General features: G+C 38.0%; 1 protein-coding gene across 1 annotated transcript in view; it reads left to right on the plus strand.

Annotated features, from left to right (window-relative positions):
* Window positions 1-23,087, plus strand: part of Glg1 (golgi glycoprotein 1) — a 117,833-nt gene that overhangs the window by 77,932 nt on the left and 16,814 nt on the right. The window contains exons 5-17 of the mRNA XM_047527872.1: window positions 2,588-2,791; window positions 3,628-3,699; window positions 5,314-5,497; window positions 6,252-6,466; window positions 10,345-10,466; window positions 11,828-11,929; window positions 13,632-13,785; window positions 15,403-15,540; window positions 17,888-17,974; window positions 19,361-19,423; window positions 20,324-20,437; window positions 21,339-21,427; window positions 22,702-22,819. Of these exons, the coding sequence (XP_047383828.1) occupies window positions 2,588-2,791; window positions 3,628-3,699; window positions 5,314-5,497; window positions 6,252-6,466; window positions 10,345-10,466; window positions 11,828-11,929; window positions 13,632-13,785; window positions 15,403-15,540; window positions 17,888-17,974; window positions 19,361-19,423; window positions 20,324-20,437; window positions 21,339-21,427; window positions 22,702-22,819 (1,662 nt within the window). The remainder of the gene's footprint in view (window positions 1-2,587; window positions 2,792-3,627; window positions 3,700-5,313; window positions 5,498-6,251; window positions 6,467-10,344; window positions 10,467-11,827; window positions 11,930-13,631; window positions 13,786-15,402; window positions 15,541-17,887; window positions 17,975-19,360; window positions 19,424-20,323; window positions 20,438-21,338; window positions 21,428-22,701; window positions 22,820-23,087) is intronic.

Below are 23,087 nucleotides of genomic sequence, written 5' to 3' on the forward strand. Positions count from 1 at the left end.
GTTGAACCAAATAGTTCAGAGACTCTGGGGAACTCCTGAAATATCTTTTCATTGAAATATATATTATCTGAAAGATATAATGAATGAAAACATCTAGTGGAAATGGTGTTATGACCTAATACTAATGTGAGCTCTTACAGTTGCTATAATTAAAATGAAATCTTGGATTCCTTATGGCGTTCATAAGCCATCATGATGATGCCTTAAATCTGAAAAGAAGCAAATGGTACCATTAAAAAATATAATAGTACTAAATATTTAATCTTCCTGGTGACATATTTAAAACAATTATAAACCCCAAATACACTGGGAAACATTTGGCTGACTCATTAAATGGGATCATTTCCTTGCCCTGTGATGCTTGGATTGAAGTCTGAACTTCAAGAGTTGACTAGCATGCTATTATTTTTAACTTCCTTTTGATGCTTTATAACAATCTCAGTATAATACACAATTTGTTAGAGCTTATGACGAAAATAAATGTAAGTCCTTTCTTTTGATTCTTATAGGCAAAAGTGTGGTTTTGTGGACTTTTTATATATTTTCATATATGATCAAGATTTAAAATTTTTAAATTGGAAGAAAAAATCTAATTGCTAGTGGTTATATAAGTTTTTATGACCTGCTAAACTTTGGCATAGGATATTATTTTATAACATTTATTATAATCACTGGTATGCTGTAACTAGTAAGTGATATATTTCTGTTCTTACCTTTGATTTGTTTCTTCTTTGATAGAAATAGGTAGAGATAGAAATAGGTAGGCCTTGCTTAAGTAGAGCTCATAAATTATAAAGAAAAAAATAAGCCTATTCCAGATTGCTGGGGTGTTTGGCTACTTTTCTCTTCATCCCTTTTGTCACTCATCCCTCAGTTTTCTTCTCCAAAAACCTCCTCAGTCATGCCAGGTTTCTAAGCATTAGATAGATAAAGGTAGTGGAAAAGGTCAAAGTCCTGATAGAGAATAGAAAGGTCTGTCAATCTACTGGTGCAAGGTGCTTCTTAATCAGTTTTGGGTTATCAAACCCTATGAAAACTATGAAACCTCCTCAGAAAAATGTACAAAACCCACACATAAATTCTAGGAGTTTCATAGATCCCACCACATTAAACCCAAATCTAAAAAATAAACGATGGACTGCTCGTTAGGCACCTTACATTTTGCAGCTCAGAGGAGTTGCATAATTCCTTTAAGCCTCTGTTTATTCATCTGTACAATAGATACACAACTCTGTCCCTGCTTCATAGGTATTTTAGAAGAACATAAGCATTTGCACGGAACACTTAGAAATAAATGTTACAGAACAAATTTTGTTACAATAAGGCAGAAAATATGTATATATATTCTTTTATTGAAATTTTGCCTGAAGTAGTTGTTTCCCTACCTGGTTTTCAGAATTTTTTTAAAAACTTTAATTATTTATTGTTTTAATTTTTTACAAACTGCATTTTGATTCATTGTACACAAATGGGTACATAATTTCATTTCTATTTGTACACAATGTAGATTCATACCATTCCTGTAATCATACATGTACATAGGCTAATGATGTCTGTCTCATTCCACCATTTTTCATTTTCCCCCTCTATTATTCCCCCCCTCTATTTATTCAGTCATAAAGAAAAATATGGCATTTGCAAATAAATGGATGGAATTGGAGAATATCATGCTAAGTGAAATAAGTCAATCCCAAAAAACCAAAGGTCGAATGTTTTCTGTGATAAGGGGATAATGATATTTAATGGGAGTGGGGAGTAAGAGGAGAATGGAGGAACTTTAGATTATGCAGAATCTTTATATTATATAATTATGGTTTTGTGGACTTGTATTTTACCATAACAATTTTTATGTGTGTGTAAATAAATGGTAACACTATTTTCAACTGCTGTGGTTTACCTATATTAATGGTTATACCTCTCAAGTTGTTGTAGCATATATTAGAACTATAGAAAATTAGAATCTTGAATAGAAAATATCTAGGGAAGTTTCTTCTATTTTGGATGAAGGAATGCTTGTGGTAGCTGTGGGATGATACAGTATAAAATCAAAGGTAATTGGATGATCTTAGGAAAATTCAGAATCAGTTTATATAAACCATGGTTATATTGTTAAATCACATTAATATAAATCCAAATTTATCTCCCAAACTGCTGGGATTACAGATGTGCACCACCACACCTGGCTGGTTTGTTGTTTTTTCACTTGACTAAAAGCACTGTTATTTGGGAAATATCTAGCTTTTAGAGGTAAATGTATAGTGATTTCTGCAATGTTGTTTTAATGTTGACATGAACCAGACGTTGGGCTGATGTCATTTCTTAAGAATTTTCTGACCTTTAACCTTTAAATTCTAGTGCTAACCTATACTTAAAATTTTCAGGATATGTTTTTTCATTTGTAGCATAGAGCATATATATTTTGGCTAAAGATTATTAAGAGCTTTTTTAACTTGCATAATGTGGTGGATTCCTGCTTGATTTCAATGGAACATCAGTAATCTAACCATGTTGGGGGGTTTTAGCTAAATGATGTTTATTTGAAACCCATGTGGCAAAGGTTAAAATATTAGTATCCTTCCTATTTTAGGACGCACATTCACAAGGTGAGGTGGTATCGTGCTTGGAGAAAGGCCTGGTGAAGGAAGCAGAAGAAAAGGAACCCAAGATTCAAGTCTCTGAACTCTGCAAGAAAGCCATTCTTCGGGTGGCTGAGCTGTCCTCAGATGACTTTCATTTAGACCGGCATTTGTATTTTGCTTGCAGAGATGATCGGGAGCGTTTTTGTGAAAATGTGAGTCAGCCCAGAAGCTGTTCTTTCTTCCTTTCTTTTTAAGTATCTTTAATGCTCTATTCCAAAATAAAGTAAACCACCACAAACCCTCACGTGTAGAAGAGCCACAGAAATGAGAGATGGAGTCCATTCCAAGATAATAGAAAACCCTGTTGGATGCTCGGCCTTGATGATTTAGCATCTTGTTAACAGTTGGCTTCTAACAGTCTCCACACATTATTTTTTCTACTTTACCTCACCTCTCAATTTCAGTTCTTAGAAATCTGTTTTATCTATAGGAATTTTATCTTACTGGAGAATTCTGTTCACACTTATTGTATGGTTAAAACTGACACATTTCATATTTACATGGTTTTGGCTAGTACTTACTTTAAAAACTAAATCCTTGATTACTATCTGATGACCCTTTTAGACAACTTCCTGTTTTTTGGGTTTGTTTGTTTGTTTGTTTGTTTGTTTTTTGCAGTACTTGGGATTGAACCCAGGGCCTTGAGTATGTGGGGCAAGAAATGCTCTGTCACTGAGCTGTGCCTCTAGCTCCTTAGACATCTTTCTGACACTTTGTAGTCTGCATTCTCACAGCAAAGGACTGAGAGTGACTTGTATATACTTCCTCTCTGCCGCTGTTTTGAATTAACAGCATTAACTTTTAGAGCTACTGATTGTTAAGAGTTTTATTGACTCTAACATAAAGTTGTAAGAAAGGAGTTTCACTTTGACACTTCACTTTGTTCTCTAACTGTATTTACTAGAACATTTTATATGAGATCATAGATGATGCACTTACTTAGTAGTTACTTAACTAATAGTAATACTGTGTGTGTTTCATCTTACAGACACAAGCTGGTGAAGGCAGAGTGTATAAGTGCCTCTTTAACCATAAATTTGAAGAATCCATGAGTGAAAAGGTATTAATTTGAAACAACTCTTTTTTTTTTTTTTTTTTTGGTAACAGGGATCGAACCCAGGGGTACTTAACACAACCATATCTGCAGCCCTTTTTATATATTTTTTGAGACAGAGTCTCTCTGGGGAGCTGAGGGCCTCAATTAGTTGCTGAGGCTGGCCTCAAACTTGCAGTCCTCCTGCCTCAGCCTCCCAAGCTGCTGGGATTATAGGCATGTTCCACCATATCAGCTATTAATTTCTTGAAAGCATTCACAAACCCTTTCTTGTACAGTTGCCTCACAGTATCCATAGGGGGGTTAGTTCCAGGACCCCTACAGATACAAAAATCCAAGAGTTCTCAAGTTCTTTATGTAAACTGGCATAATATTTGCATATAACCTGGGCACATTCTCTGTATGCTCTAAATCATCCCTAGATTAACATAAAGTAAATTCTGTATAAATAGTCATTTTGCCATATTGTTTAGAAAACAATTACAAGAAAAAAGTCTGAACATGTTTAGTACAATCACCCCCAACATTTGTGATCTGTGGATGAAAAGGACTGACTATACCATATAAAGTGGCTGATAAAATGTATCTTTTTAGAAATGAAAAGCATATTTGTCTTAAACCAAGAAAATGAAGCTCTGATTGTGTTATTTAGACATTGGGAAGTGTTTGAGGATAAATTTTAGGAATACATTGGAGAATTTTATATCAGAATCTCACTGAGGCCTCCTCTACCTACTCAGATAGTTTAGGCTAACCAAACCAATGTGCCTCACAGGTAAACAACTTTTTAATTTTTCAGCAGCTATCTCATTAAACATTCTCATTACTGTTAGTTCTGTCTTAGAATGAATGTAAACATATTTGTCACTTTTAAAGGTAATTAAATGGAGGCAGGTGTGGTGGCACCCACCTATAATCCCAGGTAGTCAGAAGACTGAGACTAAAGTATTATAAATTCAAGCCCACTCTGGGCAACATAAACAAGACCCTTTCTCAGAAGAAAAAAAAAGTTAATTGTGCTGTTTTGTCATGTGTATTCCTGTGCAGCTAAAGAAATAAAGAAATGTGTCTCAGTTTAGTTTCCTACAGTCACCACTATTGTTTACAGTCACCGCTATTTGATAAAAGTATAAAATGAAACATCCTAAGTGTTAATGTCAGTTGCCACTTTGATTCTGGTGAAATTTATACTAGGGATATTATTGAGGAAAAAAAGCATACCTTGTGTCAAATTAATGTGTTGGAATCTACCAAACATGTATGTGTTTAGGATAGTTGCTGTTACAGTAACAATTAGCAATTCACTAGAAAATTTCAAGGCCCCCCACCCATTTACTTCTACCTTTTGTCACACTAATTTCACTTTCCCATGCTAATTTTTTTTTTGCGGTGCTGGGGATCGAACCCAGGGCTTTGTGCTTGCAAGGCAAGCACTCTACCGACTGAGCTATCTCCCCAGTCCTCCCATACTAAATTTTAACCAAATGTAAAGACAGGCATTTTGGACTGCAGATGTTGACATGTGCTTGACTATGAGTCTCCATGCTTGTCTCAGAGGTTCTTGTGAACAGCTGAACACGTGAGTGGTCTCACAGCTCTCTTGCTGAACTCTTTCTTCAGTGTCGAGAAGCACTCACAACCCGACAAAAACTGATTGCCCAGGATTATAAAGTCAGTTATTCATTAGCCAAATCCTGTAAGAGTGACTTGAAGAAATATCGGTGCAATGTGGAAAACCTTCCTCGGTCCCGGGAAGCCAGGCTTTCCTACCTTCTAATGTGCCTGGAGTCAGCTGTACACAGAGGTGAGAATTCATTTCTTTTTATCCCTTTCATTCGTTTTTAGATTTGCATTCTAAAACTTCTTGTACATATACCTGTCAGTTTTCTCCTATATCTACTTTTCCAGTATTGTTTTTTTAATCACATATGTGTTTAAGGAGAGTTGGGGTAACAGGAATATTTAGCTTGTGAGCTCTGGGTCAGAGATACTTGACTTCAAATTATGGATATATCACTAAACTAACTGGCTACGTGACCATTTCTTTTGTTTTTTTTGTTTTATTAAATCTCTTTAAGTTTTCCCAGTTGTTGTTTATAGCACAATAAAGAGTGGGCGGTGGCTAGAGTGAATGTCTGAGGTATAGTCTTTTCCACAAGCTTTAATTGTGTAGGCCAGTGAGGATTGTTCTATGGCTTTCATTTATACCGCTAATGGTTCTTTTATTGATAAACTTATTGTTAATCTCTTATTGATAAGAGTCAGCAGTTGAGTGTATGCTTAGTATATCTGAGGCCCTGAGTTCAGTCCCCAGCACAAAAAAATAAAAAAGCAGACTACAAATTTCCTTTGGAGAGCATTTGCATTATTAGTTTAGGAGATAAATGTATGTGAAGAACCCTGGCAGAGTAAACCTGAGCCTCTGGAGTCCCTACCTGCTTTATGCTGCTAAAGCTTTTGCTGAGTCCTAAACTTTTCAGACTAGGTATTGTATGACTGGCCTATTCCAGACAGAAACTTACACTTTTGAGATGTGACGATTTCTGATCCTAACTTAGGACGACAAGTAAGCAGCGAGTGCCAGGGGGAGATGTTAGATTACCGCCGCATGCTGATGGAAGACTTCTCCTTGAGCCCTGAGATCATCTTGAGCTGTCGAGGGGAGATTGAGCATCACTGTTCTGGATTACATCGGAAAGGGCGAACCCTGCACTGCCTGATGAAAGTTGTTCGGGGGGAGAAAGGAAACCTTGGAATGAACTGCCAGCAGGCGGTAAGGAAATTTTTTCTCCTGCTACCTTGACTGTCACATTTTTTTTTAGCTAAAGAGCCTCTCCCTGACGCTGTTCCAGTTTGCTTTTTCTGGATCATTTCTGTCATCACAGTGGAACATTAATTACTAAGGACCAGATAGGATCTGGTTTCTTCGAGCATATTTTAATAAGAATATGGAATTTCCTTCCAGAACAAAAATTTGAGCTCATAATAAACAAAAAGAGTGATATGCTATACATATGCTATAAAGAAAATGCATTGTTTGCTATAGTTTCTAACTGAATTTACTGAACTCATTGAACCAGGTTCTGATGAATCAGTAAATGGCTTTGACCTCTCCACATTTTATTGAGCTGAGTCTGAAAGTGAATTGACATGAACTGAAATTTTCTGAGTGTCTTTATTACTGATATGCGTCATGGCCTGAAGTATCAAGAATGCATGTTATTTTCAAAATTTCTTATTTGACTAGGGCAACTGTGAATGGAAAGTTCTCTTTTTTGCCACCCCCAAACTTTACAGTCAGTTCTGTAAAACTAGTTGGAAGAATTTGTACACTTTTGTCTAATCCAACTTCATAAGTTGAGTAACTACAAATCAGATACATAATATAAAGTTTAAATATTTCAGTATATTGTTACTGTCTCATTACTGTTGTACATTTTTTTTATATTTTTACTGGATACTAGTCTTTGAATAGTTTAAAATACCAAATAACAATGGGAGTACCTTGAACAATGAACTTTCCTTTTGAAAGCACAAGGATAGATTAGATATCCTAAAATAGAATGTTGAGGCTTTACCCTAAGTGAAACTTTAGAAAACTACAGTTGGCCTTTTATTTTATAACTGGCACTTTTTTTTTTTTTTTTTTTTTTTTTTTTTTTTTGTGGTGCTAGGGATTGGAACCCAGGGCGTGTGCTTGCAAGGCAAGCACTCTACCAACTGAGCAATATCCCCACCCCTAACTGGCACTTTTATCAAAAACTAAGTATTACTTAAATTTTATTTTCCTGCTGATCATGCAAAATCAGAATTTTATAGTCTGAAGCAAAATTTTACAGTCTGAAACACAGATTTCCATAGATTTAGACATAGAGTAAAATTTCATCTGAGCTATCACTCACTCTGACCACAGAGTAGACAGAAGTGTGCATGAACATCCCATGGTAGGAAAAGTAGACAAATGTAACCTCTTCTAAAATACCATGCCCAGCCAGGCTTGGTGGCACCCATCTCTAATACCGGCAACTCTGGAGACTGAGGCAAGAGGTTTGCAAGTTCAAGGCTAACCTTAGCAACTTCTGAGACCCTATTTCAAAATAAAAAATAAAAAGGGCTGGGGATGTGGTTCAGTGGCTAAGCACCCAGGTTCAATCCCCAGTGCCAATAAATAAATTAATTAATTAATAAATTAATAAAATCCCAGGTCTAGCTAGAAAAACAGTTTCTAGAATCTTCGGTGGTTTGAGTTTGTCACTATGTAGTTCCTCAGGAGTAGTTCTTGCTGATGATTGCCCAAGGAAACCTCTCTGCCAGTGAATGTGCCTGGGCTCTAGATCAAGAATGAATCAGAAGACAGCCTGTTTTTGCTGTATTTTCCCTTCCTCTTTAACTCAGAAAGTTGTGGAGGGAGGTTAGGAGTAAGCCTGTCTTTTTATTCAGTCTACATACACCTGTAGTGAAGTGTTCAGAAAAAAGAAAATAGACTGGTTTGTCTTTATTTTGAGGCATCTAGTTCACCCTCAGGGCTTTTTGGAATTTAGCTTGTTGAAAGAACTTGTGACTCAGCTTGAAAGATAAATAAGCACCACCCACGGCAGCCTTTGTGCCCAGAAGAAAGTGCTTTCCAAACCTGGAGGGTAGCCTCGAATTGTGAACTCTGAGGTTTTGCCTGCATGAAGACTTGCCAAGTAGAAAAGAAATACTTTATTTTTCCTTTTCTCACCAAAACTGAAGGCATTTCTCCAAAGAAAGAAAATTTTCCTTAGTTTTCTACTGCATTATCCATCCTCAATCAAATGGAAGAATATTTTGAAACAATTTTTTTTTTCAAACTTTTGTTCCTTGGTACAGTAGATATCAGTACCTGTCTATGATTAACCATTATTTTTCCCTCTTCTCTGCTTGGACTGATTTGTGATCTCTCAGCAAGTAGTAAATTGTAAAGCATAAGGACAATTGTCTTCTTAATAAGTACATACTCTTCCAAATTTACCACAGTCATGAACTATTAGGTTCAGGTTTGGCTGAATGAGTTCAGCCCAGCCTCTTCCAGGTCAAGGTGACTGTCCAGTTTATTCTGTAGACTATTCATTTCTCCAAAACTTTTCCCAAGCATGTCAGGGACTAGAATGGATGTGCAGTCATCAACTAGCCATGGCCTTTACTTCTCCAAATTGTCACCAAGAATTGGTATAAATTACTTCCATTACAAAATGTTGGGGCTGGGGAGATAGCTCAGTTGGTAGAGTGCTTGCCTTGTAAGCACAAGGCCCTGGGTTCGATCCCCAGCACCCAAAAAAAAAAAAAAAAAAAAATTAATATACAAAATGTTGGAAATCTTCATGTTTCTCTCTTGATTATTGGCTTCTTTTAGGATAATAGAATTGGGTTTTTCTTCATTTCCTTTGATCTGCAATCTCTGATAAATAGGTAGAGTGACCAGGGCCTCCATATTAATCCCTATGGGATTGCAGATCATGCAGGATCCTAGAAAGGATAAACCAATGACACAAAAAGAGCTCCAATTATTTTACTTGGAAAAAGATAATTCAAACCAGTAAGAATTGTAGTTTTCAAATTTTCTTTCTCTTATTTAAGATTACCTCCTCAAACACCATATGTCACCCATCTGTAGTAATGATCTCTTATATCTGTAAAATGCTTTGCAATTTACCCATTCTTTTCCCGGATAGTATAATTTCATATATTCTTCAGCTAAAGAAAGTGAAACTTAGAGATTAATCAACTTGAACATGTTCTCAAAGCTAATATTGGTAAGAGCCAGAGCCATTAATAGAATCCAGGTCTTCTGGTCCTTAGTTTGGAGCTTTTTCCTCTGTGCCTCAACTGCCTTCTCCTGCGTTGACTTTATTCCAAGGCAGAGGATGAACCAAGCAAAAGTAGATGATGAAGAATATCATCTTCATCCATGTGAGGTGGCACACCCTATAATCCCAGTGGCTCAGGAGACTGAGGCAGGATGATTACACATTTAAGGCTAGCCTAAGCAACTTCGTGAAACTCAGTCTCAAAATAAAAAATAAAACAGGCTGGGGATGTGGCTTGGTGATTAAGCACGCCTGGGTTCAATCCAAGGTCTTGAGCATGCTACACACCTGCTATACTACTGAGCTACATCCCCAATCCTTCTGCTTCAGCACCACCAGTAACAGATTATAGGTGTGCAGCGCCATAACCAGAAGTATACTTGTTTTAATACCAATATGATGGCAGCAAATTTTTAATTCATTTTAGGACTAAAGTCTGTAACTAGATATGTCTTCTCATTTCTCCACTCAACTCTGGCTTGGTCCAAGAGGTTTAGTAATCTGATAATAAGTGGGCAGATAAAGAAGGAGCCTACATAATCACAGTGTAAAGACCCGTTGTTATGCAGATGCCCAGGGATGACTCAGAACAGGTAGATAAGCAATCTCCACAGAAAAACCTGTATCAAGGTGGAGAAACCAGTTGGAAAGTATTTGGCATGAATTCTTGAGCTTGGCCAGTGACAAGTGTAGTACTTTGTTAAAGTACATTATGTTATGCTAGACTGAGCAACTGATTGTATGATGGTATGACACTGCTCTTCCCTGGTGCATAAGTGACTTTCTTTCCTCCTTCTTGATATATATATATTTTTTAATCCAGCTGCAAACACTGATTCAGGAGACGGACCCTGGTGCAGATTACCGCATTGATCGAGCTTTGAATGAAGCTTGTGAATCTGTAATACAGACAGCCTGCAAACACATACGATCTGGAGACCCAATGTAGGTTATCTTATTTGTGTGTTCATCCATATTACATTTTACTTGGCAGAGCAGGGAACTTTTCCTCAAATGACTTTTTGTGTGATTTAACATCTTGACTAAAATTTTGTTGAGTAGGAACACATACATACTTTTGCTAAAACTTGGAATTCAGACTTCTGATCTGCCTCCTCCATGCAGTAAGACACTTAGAAACAGCACAGTGATGATACTTGTTGACAGTGACTGAGAGTGTATGGACCTGTTAGGTCAATGACTAACTTCCTATAATGCCGATGAAAATAAGAGAAAAATATTCAAGATAAAGTGACACATACACTAGAGCTATATTTTTCATCCTATTTATATATCGACTCATTGCACACATTGGCTACTTGATAATTAGTAGAAAGTAGTTCATTGTAATTGAAACAAAACAAATGGAGGGTGTGGTCATGGACAGAATGAACACTAGAGTTGCATCTAAAATCTAGGAAAGCTGAATAAATGTTATAGGAAAGTGTGTGGTTCTCTTGCATTAGTTTTCTTCCATATGATGTGAAACTGTTCTCAAAACCAGGTTGCAAGTAAGAAGTTTTTCCATTCTGTAAATATCCTAGCTTGTAGCTGGTAGTACTCAACAATAAAGTGAACAGAGTCCAGGTTTATCATGATTCTGCTATGTGAAAATTCCTTACACTTAAGACTAAGAATATTTAGCAATATAAAGCTAATTGCTTCACCAAGCAAGGGAGAAAGAGGAAGGAAGAGAACTACTATGGATTCAAAATTTAAGATATTTTTTAGTTAAATGCAACATGTGGGCCTTTGCTGGGTCCTAATATGAACAAACATGTTAAAAGACTTGAAGTAATTGTGAAAATTTGAAAATGATCAGGCTATTATATGATACTAAAGTTTTTTTTTTTTATTTCTTGGTAAGGTCACAGTGGTATTTTGATATTTTAGAGAAACATCCTGAATTAATTACTAATGAAATGATTTGGTATCTCAAATTTTCTTTTAAAATATTAGCAGGGGCACAGAGTTAAAACTAACTTGACCACTCAATAGGGAGGTAAAGTGACCAGTACATCATTCTCTACATTTGTGTGTTGGAAATTTTTCATAATAAATAGTTAAAGTAGCTGTGTATTGATCTTAGTACACCAGATTCTAAGTGCTGAATGACTGAAGTTGATAGAAGATGTAATTGCTGTCAGACTTGGTTAATTTGTGTGATTCTCAGAAAAATAAATCCAATTACTATAGAAAAATAGCTGAAGGGCTTTTTCTACTGACCAAGGAAATATTATATTAACATGAGAGTTCTGAAGCTGTAGTCAGAACTCTTGTTACAATTTTACCTTCTTTATGGATAGGATCCTTTCATGCCTGATGGAACATTTATACACAGAGAAAATGGTGGAAGATTGTGAACACCGACTCTTAGAGCTGCAGTATTTCATCTCCCGGGACTGGAAGTGAGTATTTTGAACCAGTATAAGGCACTGATTTAACCTTTCCTTATGTGTCATCAGTGTGTGTGTGTGTGTGTGTGTGTGTAGGGGATTTAGCACGGGGCTTTGAAACCAGGGCCTTGTACATGTTAAGTATGCTCTGTGCCACTAAACTACACCCCCACCCCTCACCTGTATATCTTGTAGTAATTCATAGCAATTATTTTCAAGTTCTGGAATAGCTTATGTACTCTACCGCACTGAAAATTATAGTATCTAAAAGCACAGTCAGCCCACTACCAGTCTGTTCCAAACTTCCCTGTGCACCACTTCTTTGGAAATCAGGGTCAAAATGGTTTCGATACCACAAACATCTATCTAAAAAGAGCTCTGGCACTTGTTTGGTCAGCAAAAACATCTTTAGATATTACACTAAGAAGATAATAATGTATTTGTGTCTATTGATTTGCACTGGGTATGGAAATTTGCTTTTATTTCTTTAACTATTCAGTGTTATTGAATTTATTCTGTCTTGAGAGGTTCTTATCAATAAGTGACAACTTGATTCTCTAATTCCTTTCTCATCCTGTTGTAGCAAAAAAAAAAAAAAAAGAGGGTGGGGCTGACAGAGAAGAGTGTCTATTACAGGCAAAATCACTGTGGTTTATTGGCTGCATTTCCATTCTCTTTCCATGTCTTGTTTTCTCTCACATCTCCATGGCCACCAGTACTAGGTCCCACCACTTCCTAAGTTCAGCTGCTTCCTGAATCAGTTGTTAAAGCCACTGCATTGTGGTCATTAGCCTTTTGTGGCGGCTAATCTATGTTTTGCCTTCAGCGTTTTAGTAGAAAGAGATTACTTGAAGATCCAGTATGTTTTTATTTCTATCCCTTCAGATTAACTCAGGGAAGGACCACAAAAAGCTGGATGGTAACTTCCCTGGCTTACTCAGACCCTCAGAACTGAAATAACCAAGGGTTTATTGAGTGTGCCCCCTGGATCACAACTGTGGTTTCGCCTCTTAATTCTTTCCCCATGATCAAAAAAGTACTTCATAGTCTTAAAAGCTTCTTCTTAAACATTAGCCTCTCTCTTCTCATTAAGTAACGCACCCCAACAGTTAACAATATAATGTGGAAAGAATCAACTATCACTTGATCTGATTTGAGGAAGCAGACTCATTACCTAATTCACTGTCCCAAAAATCAAAGTTTAAATGTCAGGTTTTGACATTTTATATGCATATTTAGGTACACTAAAAGATGACTGCTTTACTATATAGGAAAAGAAAGAGGATCAGTTTTACTAGAGAGATAGTTGAATAGGAGACAGTTTTCTGATCTTGCTGGATCTATTCTACCAGGTAGGAAGGTGTATTTAGTGAACAGCTATGACTTTCATGGTGGTGGCTACAACCCTGATTTTCTCTTGTGGTCCAGACATGTGAATGCTGTCTTACTATAACATCAGGTAGCTTCTATAGCCAAGATAACATCTCTGAGGTAGAAAGTAGTCTTCATTATGGAAATTAACAAACTTCTACAGATCAACCACTACGTGTCCATTAATAGCAGCATTCAGGAACATACTTCTGCTTATCTGCTGTCTCTGCTGCCCTGGAAGTGATTCTCAATACATCAGCAAGCACCTGCTGAAAACCCTTAGCCTGTGCGAGAAGGAAAAGCATAGGAAATAGTGGTTCTCTTTTAACTCTTTGTCTTCTAGGCTGGATCCTGTCTTATACCGCAAGTGCCAGGGAGATGCTTCTCGTCTTTGCCACACCCACGGTTGGAACGAGACCAGTGAACTTATGCCTCCCGGAGCTGTGTTCTCTTGTTTATATAGGCACGCCTACCGCACTGAGGAGCAGGGAAGGAGGGTATGCAGTCAACTTTGGTTTCTTCCTGTCGTTTGTTTTTTAAATAATTTGCTTCATATCATTCTGGTTTCTGTCATCCTAGGGAAACTTCTTCAGTATACTTGTGGGGAGGGTGTTGCTGCACTACTAGGAAGTTCTTCATTCAGTTAGCATCCCTGCAGTTCCTCACCAACTTCTTTTCATCTGATTATGTTTTTAACAAAGTGAGTGGGGGAACATTTCCAGGTTTTTTTTCTTTAAATTTCTGAAATCTGAAACACAAATGGACAATTAAATTCTGTCCTAACTTTATTTAGCTTTAAAGATCCATTAGAAGCTTTTAGCCAGAATACAAATGGCTCTTCGGGCTTTTGCCCTTGGCAGCCGAACACAAATGCCTGTACTAATGAGGCTTCTCTGACGGTGCACCAGTTGGAATAGAAACTTCCACACCTCTGTCTCTTGGTATTTGCTCCATTGCTGCTTTTGGCTGGGGTATTTTTTGTATCCTTGACTCTCAGGCAGCATTGACTGCCTTCCGGTGCCTTGCTGACATCCTGCTTGCTCTCCAGAATGGTCTTTTCACACCTACTGCATGTCACTTCTGCATTTGGTACGGAAAGTAGGCACGGCATTACTTCATGTGCATGTTTACTCAGTGCAAAAGTCTGTCTAGGATTCAGAAGAGAGGGACTCAAACAGAACAATGTACTTCAGTTGCTGCAAGCCTAACCCAGTTTTCTACAGCTATGCAAGAAAACGTGGGACTTTATTACATTTTACTTCATGTAATGAGTCTCTCATTAACTACAGGGACTCCCAAATCCTAGTCTAGCTAGTCACTAGAGCAGGAGGTTCTGTCTCTTATAAACGAAAAAAGGGATGGAATCTGATGTGTTAGCTTTATTTAAAAAAAAGAAAAAGGAAAAAAAAAACTTTAAAGAATTGAGATGAAATTCACAATATAAAATTGACCACTTTAAAGAGAAAAATTCAGTGGCATTTAGTACATTCCTAATATTGTGTAACCACCAGCTCTGTCTAGTTTCTGAACATTCTGTGACTCCAAATGCTAAAAAATTAAATGCATATTCCTTGCCTCAGGTGTATTACCTTCTTTAGGATGAGACATTTGTACCTGTCAATGACAGCTTTTTATAGCCCTTCCAAAACTGTCAGTTTTCACCTGCTTCATCCCTCTACTCATGCCACATAATTAATCTAAAAGAATCTGGTTTGCCCTAACTGACTCCTGCAGTTGCCTGCCTTATTAAGAGTTAGCTCAGGTGGAATTGGTTCTCCTGAACCAAGTGTTATTCTTCCTGAATCAGATGTGATGTTCTCTTCTACCTGAAGAATGGCAAGTTAACTTGGCTAACCAGAAACTAACTAACCTAATCTGTATGAATTCAATTCATTTTTTTATTCTGAACATATGATCAAACTCCTAGAGATACAGACTTTCAGAAGCCTCCTAGAACATGTAATTCTTACTCTGGAAGAGATTTGAGGTATAAAGTTGGGAAGATAAACTACAAGTTTATTTTTTAGTTTCCTGACAACAGCTTTGCTCTGTCTAGTGTCTTTATGTATATGTTTTGGTACCTTAAAGTAAATTACTCATTGTTTGTCACATAGCTCTCCCGGGAGTGCCGAGCTGAAGTCCAAAGGATCCTACACCAACGTGCCATGGATGTTAAGCTGGATCCTGCCCTCCAGGATAAGTGCCTCATTGATCTGGGGAAATGGTGTAGTGAGAAAACAGAGACTGGGCAGGTAGGCAACTGGACTTTGTTTCATACTGTTAATGACGACATTTTATATGACTTACAGTGAAGTCCATCTTGGTGTTTGCTTATAGATAATGATCTGTTAATACCTTTCAGTGTTCTCTGTAGAAGAAATTCTCAGGAAAATGTCTTTGGTCTTTATATCAAGAATAATTGTATTTTTCCTAAGCAGCTAGTTTGTTTTTTATTTTATGTTACTATAATTTGTAACTAATTGTTTTCCCTACAAGGCTTAGAGTCAAAGGTTCAGCCAACTCTAACTAGCATATACAATTTCATAGGAGGCCTTCTTATACTAAGCTTGTTTATCGCTGGCTCCATTCCACTTTCATTAACATACCTTTCTATTCTTTTCTCTTTTTTCCTCATTTTAATGTCATTTTAACTTATCTTTTTACTCCCGTTCTCACTTTTATAAGCCACATTAAATTCTTCTGAGATAAACTATACAAATACTGGTATGAATGAGTAATATGCATGCCCCAGGACAGCACAAAATACCTAGAAATGGAATTGAGGCTCAGAGAAGTAAAGTGTATTGACTCCTTACCTAAAATGCATGTTTAATCTGAGCAAGGTACTTGGTCCCTTGTGTTATAAGTTCACATGTGGAAAGTACAGGAAGGCGTTAGCACCCAAGAGTAACACGTGCTGGGAATGGTTCCTTAGGATCGTGTGCCTGGTTTGAGGGAAAGGGAAAAAAAGGTACATGACTAGAGGTTACCTGGAAAGGCAGCATGTTTCCAATCATAAAGCAGCATAATCAGCAGTGAGAAATAGCTACTCGTTTAAAGCCACATTAATATTAGAACAAGGAGTGAAGTCGGGCTTCTAGGTTCCATTGTACAACTATAAACCCTGTCTGGAATTAAAGTATTAAAAAGCCAGATGTACAGGAATTGGACATTTTAAAGAAGCAACCTGGCTGCCTACTAGATCTGTTTGCAGCAGTCTGCTGCCTGAGCCTGCTATAGTTCTGTTGGGTTTATTGTGAGAAAATGCCTGTAGTTTAGCTTTCTGCTACATCTGTCCAATGGAACAAAGGACATGTTGATATGGGATCCTGGGGAACAGTTTCCTTCATATCCCTCTGTAAGGTAAACATTTAGGAACCTGCGCATACTCTCTATACTCACTGAGAAGCTAAACCTGAGAAAGAACTCCATAGAGTTTTTCCTTAGCCATTTACTTATTTTACTCCCAAAAGTTTATTGCATTTTCCTTTAGGTTTTTTTCCCTCTTCCATTCTGGTTACTGTACAAGAATTCTTCAACCCTTCTCCTCTCTTCCTATTCTAATTCTAAAACAGAGAGATTCCTGCAGAATGGTCAGTAAGTTAAACCTGATCCCTTAACAGCACTCTTCTGAGAAGTAGCTGTGTTGCTTTGGGAAAGTTAGCTGATGTTGCCCTTAAACCTCTGTACCTCTAAAAGGAATAATAATACACTAAGGCTACAGGGTAGCTCCAGCTCAGTTTCAAAAGCCTGGACAAAATAACTTTTAAATATCTAAACTCTAGTGTGTTCGCTTGTTTTGAAGTTTACCTTGGAGGATCCTTTTTGATATGTGCTGGGTTAGAATCCCAGATCTGATTTGAAGGAGCTTTTAGTTACATCCTGTATTCCAGGTCCAGTGTCCCCACCTACTTTGCTCATGCAGAGTCTTAACATAAATCATGCCTTTTTCACTATGAATTTGTTGTCCTGTGATCGTTATCAAATTGCAGATTTAAAATGGAAGGTAAAAAATGATCAAAACACAGATTAAGCCAAGCACAGTGGCGCACACCTATAATCCCATCAGCTCAGGAAGCTGAGGCAGGAGGATCACAATTTCAAGGCCAGCCTCAACAATTTAGTGAGGTCCTGTGCCCCTTAGTGAGACCCTGTCTCAAAATAAAAAATGGGCTGGGGATGTGACTTAGGGATTAAGTGCCCCTGGGTTCAATTCCCCGTACCAAAAGCAAACAAACAAAACCCCACAGATTAAAAATGGAATGGCAAGGTGTTGACAGAGTGGAATAAAAGTCTGATAAGATATTTAGATTCTGAGACCCTAAAGATGGGATTCTTCTTGGACTTGTAGATTTGGCCTCCTCTAGTATTTGCATGTCTGTACTCCATTGGCTGTCTTAACCACCCTGGTACAGAAAGTAGTTATCTTTTCAACAATCTTACTTTGGTGAATCAGATTAAGCTTTTGTGTTCTGTTCACTGAGATAGTTTTAAGAGGAAAAGGAGGATCAGTTCAAAAGAAGTGGAAACTGGTATTCTTGACTTCCGTTGTTCACTTATGTGACTGATGAATGCCAGCAATTTGCTTTTTATGCACAGGAGCTTGAGTGCCTCCAGGACCACCTGGACGACTTGGCCGTGGAGTGCAGAGACATAGTGGGCAACCTCACCGAGTTGGAGTCAGAGGTAAGCGGTGTGCAGCTCCTGGAGGAGAGGGGCCTGTCAGCAGCCTGGCCTTTTTGCTCAGTTCTACTGTTTCTACACTCTTGAGAGTATAGGTCCTCTGCCATTCAAAAGAAACCTAATTAGGTTCTCCCCGTTTGCTTTGTAAAAAAGTATATTGCGGGGCTGGAGTTGTGGCTCAGTGGTACAGCATTTGCCTAGCATGTGTGAGGCACTGGATTCAATACCCAGCACCACATAAAAAAAAACTAAATAAACGAAATAAGGGTATTGTGTTCATCTACAACTAAAAATATTTAAAGAAAAAAAAAGTATATTGGGTTGTTTCCTGACCCCTTCCCTCATATCTCTAGAAAAACCCATTATACAGTTGACCCTTTGGTTTTCTTCAGAGTTATCACAGTGACTGGACCATTTTCCCCTTAAGAAAAACTAGCTGCCATACCTCTGATCTCTGAATCACATTCAAGAATAATCCAAGTGTTCCTTATCTCTTATCCTTCTTAGATCTTTTAGTTCACTCATTTGTAATGTTCATACATAAAAAAGTAAAAGCCTGGCGCTGCCAGTTACACTTGACAGTTGAACATATATGTTTAGCCCGGTTCCATCCCGAAACCCACTAAAATATAAAACATGAGATTTAAAATCTTCATAGGCACAGGCATGTTATCCAGAACTATAGTGATTATTACCGTGGTGGGGAGACTGTTAAAAATACTGAACTTCTCTTATGGGGGCAGAAATCAGAATCAGGGAATTGTTCTTTTTTCATCATAAGCGTTTTAGTACTATCTGAATTGTCAAAATTGGCATTATATAAAATTACATTTCTCAACCAATCCTTCTTTGCTTTCTAAAGTTTAAAAGCTCATTGCCCTCTCTCATCTTCAGTCATCTCCACTACCATTCTCATTGCCCCTGTGGACTGATGGGGACTTTCTCAATTTGTTGCTCTTCATGGTAGATGTTACTTCAGCTGCTGGTGCTGCCCTCTGTTGCTCTGTTTAAAGGCAGTTTAGCAGGTGTTTACCTGAGCAGTGGCTCATCATCTGATCTGAACTCAGTCATCTGGCTTATAAATAAAAGATGTCAGTTACCCTGTTTTCATTTTGAACTGTGTGGTATTTTGGAAAAACTCAAGTATCATCATCCCATCTTTCTTAATTCTGTCTCCTCTTTTGTTCAGGCACTAGGAGAATCTGCCTCTAGAAGAGGAGAAGCAGTTTATTGTATTCTGGGGCTGGATAACTTAAATACTCTAATAGTTTCTAAATGCATATACTAGATTATTTGCCATTGATGCTCCTGATTCAGAGGGAGAAGCTGTTTCTCTTCTCTTCTGGCTCTTTCTAAAGCAGGAAAATTGATCTCTTCAATCTTCTACAGGATATCCAAATAGAAGCCTTGCTGATGAGAGCCTGCGAACCCATAATTCAGAACTTTTGCCATGTAAGTGATGTCTGGAGGAACAAGGGTTAGAAACAGAACCAAATTCATTGGGACTGTGGCCCCTGAGGGTGTTGAACATAATTATCTGTCTTCAGCATACATTCCTCCCAGGTGACTGCCAACTTTGACAAGTGAAAGCTGGAAACGTATGCCAGGCATAGTGGTACACGCCTGTAATCTCAGGCTAAGGCAGAAAATTGCAAGTTCAAGGCTGGCCAGAGCATTTTTGTGAGCCCCTGTCTCAAAATTTAAAAAGTGGGGAGGGGTATAGCTCCTGGTAGAGTACCCCTCTGGTATACCTAGTACCACCAAGAAAAAAGATGGAAATGTAAACAATAGATCAAGAGAGAAGGCCCACCACTCTAGGAAACCTTGTTTGATTAGCCTTTGTGACAAGATAATGTGAGCAACATTGGTAGTAGAGATACCTTTTAAAAGAAAAGACAGAATGGGGAAGCCCCTTAATAGCACAGTTGAATTGTTAGCAGTTGTAATAATGACTTCTCATGTCAGCTATCTCCTTTGTACCTCCATGTTGAGTGAATTCTTTTACTTTATTACTTGCTTATTTATTGAACTACCTAAATTGTGGTAATTAAACACATCCAGGAGGCTGTTAGTTATTATCCCCAAAGCCAGCTGCTGGCATGTGTAAGGACAATGAATAAAAGCCTCATAGTACATAGTCTTGTCTCATACTCAACAACTTGCTGTGTAAATTTTGTTGCACTGAATGTTTATCTTTTGTAATTTCTCAGACTTACTTTGAATAATTTTTGATGTATCTTTTTTTGTTAAACCTTCTGTAATTAGTCCTGTTTGCACTTTTCAAGGAATAAGCTGTAGGTTTTATTCACTAATTGTTGCAAATGAAGTGTAAGTGTGAGCTGTTTTCCCCAGGATGTGGCAGATAACCAGATAGACTCTGGGGACCTGATGGAGTGTCTGATTCAGAACAAACACCAGAAGGATATGAACGAGAAATGTGCCATTGGAGTTACCCACTTCCAGCTGGTCAGTGACACGGGGCTGTCAATTTCCTGTCTTAGCTGCTCGTATGATTACTGAATGAACCCCCTTCTTTTGGAACATCAGAACAACTCTGCTGTTCTTAGAAAATTATTTTTGCCAAGTATATATTCTATTTTTAACTGTTCTCAATAAATTTAGTTTTTCTCTAATGTGACCAGGCATTTTGTCAGACTCCTTGACATCAATGATAAATAAGACATGGTCCCTGCTCCTTGGGAGTTTTATCTAGGGGGAATAGAAATAAGTAAGCAGGCATTTCCTGCACTTAGTCGCAGTGCTCTTGTGAGTTAGATTAGCTTCTCTTTTAATGTTTAGTGTCCTTGAAATCTTTTGTTTTGTATATCTGTTCATTACAGAAGCCTTTTTTTCTTTTAAATCCTACAACCCAGATCTGACATTTGAATATAAAGGTCAGACCACACTTGCTGCAGTTACACAGGTGACTAAGGATTGTTTTGGTATAGCAGGCACTTCCTTCAGGGAAAATGAGAATAGTCAACTTAGCTCATTGACCTCTTCTCAGGCATGTTGACCACCTGCCTGCATTCCAACAGGTTAATGAGTACCCCTGCCCTGTGGACTCTAGATTCCAGTAAGAGAAAGACACAAAAACAAGTGTACAAATGACTGTACAGTTTTAGGTAGTTTGAGGAAGAAAAGCTGAGATAGAGACCAAAGGGTGAAGGAAAAAAGGGGTTTCACAAGGAGATTCTAGAATAGAAACCTGAAGGAAGTGGCAGAGCAAACCACAAAGTCCAAAGCAAGGCAGTCATGCAGGGTCCCATGAGCAGGCTTCTGAAAACTGTATGATCAAGATGTCACCCACCACTACTGACCACAACTTATTACAAAGCTTCTGGTTTTCTTCCTCATCATGTTTCAGGTGCAGATGAAGGATTTTCGGTTCTCTTACAAGTTCAAAATGGCTTGCAAGGAAGATGTGTTGAAACTTTGCCCCAACATAAAGAAGAAGTATGTATCTCTTAATTGATCTATTCTTAGCTACTGAGTGACTATCCAGGATGTTGGGCAATGGCAGGAGTAACCCTAGAGATCTTCTGTGCCTCTTTGGTAGTATGGCCATGCACTTGAATTGCCTGCACAAGTCATCTTCGTAGCTCCCCAGAGCAACACCTGGTGTGGAAGTTCTCATACGGAGATCCCATAGTCTACGGGGACATTAATTTTTCCAGGTTCAGGCTACCTAACTGATGAAACAGGTGTAGATTATACACTTAAAGAAGCAAGCTGCATTTGAGAGAGGGGTGAATCAGCCTCTTCCCAGCACCATCTCATTATGTCACCTCTGCTAAGAAACAGCCACAGCTTTTATTGAGTTAGGTGTCTAGAAGAAACAGCTTGCTTAACTTCAGAATTAGGTCTTAATTAGAATACTGATAGACAGTATCTTACTCCCAAATTCTTCTGTGTTTCTCTTTGAAAAGGCACACTTCTAGAACACATTTCCCCTCATATAACCAGGTTCCCATTTTGCATAGATTTCTGTACTTTCTAGGAATGAGTTTCATAGAATGTCAAAGACATAGATCCAGAATTAAGAGCAGCATTCCTCTGTGGTCCCGTTTGTTGAGCTGTTCTTGTGTACATGTCCCTGTCTGGCCTCTTCTCCCTTTACATATGTAATCAGCATTTAGGCTGCTGCCTTTTATGACATACAGTTGTCCCACTCTATCTGCAGGGGATATATTTAAGATTCCCAGCTGATGCCTAAACTACAGGTAGTAGTTTATATATGCTGTGTCTTTTCCTATTCCTACTTACCTCTGATAAAGTTTAATGTATAAATTAGATAACAGTGTAAGATTAATATGAATAATTTAAAATAAAACAGATTAAAACAAATCAAAAAAAGTTTTATGGAAGATCTTTCTGTCTCAGTCTCTCTCTCAGTCTCTCATTATCTCATAGTATTACAGATTTCAACAATCCCAGAATGTTGTTTTTTTTTTTTTATTTTATTTTAACAGCTTCTCTTGGCATATCTGAATTGCCAGTGTCACTACTCTTTTACTTTGGGGCCATTATTAAGTAAATAAGGCTATACAGTCATATTGCTTTTAGCATTCTGAAAACAAAACAGTGAGACTTACAGGAAAGATATTCAAACACATGGTGAAGAAGATTATGAATTCTGGGTACATGGTGCAGCCCCTGCCCAGCCCAGTTCTCAGGACATCTGCCTCGTGTGGCTCCTGCCAATCTCACGCCTTCTCTTCTCTTGGCAGGGTGGATGTGGTGATTTGCCTGAGCACCACTGTGCGCAATGACACTCTACAGGAAGCCAAGGAGCACAGAGTGTCCCTGAAGTGCCGCAAGCAGCTCCGTGTGGAGGAACTGGAGATGGTACTGCCTCCCACAAATCCCAGGGGCTGGGGCTTAGAAATCTGGGGATGGGCTGGTCCAAAGCCAAAGATTTAGCAACTACTGTTATGGTTAAGGTTGGGGTCACCTTGCTGAAATTTTACCATATGAACATTAGCTTTTTATTTTGCTGTTTTGTTTTGGTTTTGAATGATAAAGCATTTAACACACATAACTGGAAGCCTAGCTCTAGGGCAGTCTCTGAGTTTGTGATACAGTCATTGGATCAGTAACATCCTCAAGGACTGAG

The sequence above is a fragment of the Sciurus carolinensis genome, chromosome 16 (genome assembly GCF_902686445.1).
Source record: "Sciurus carolinensis chromosome 16, mSciCar1.2, whole genome shotgun sequence".
Classification (NCBI taxonomy): domain Eukaryota; kingdom Metazoa; phylum Chordata; class Mammalia; order Rodentia; family Sciuridae; genus Sciurus; species Sciurus carolinensis.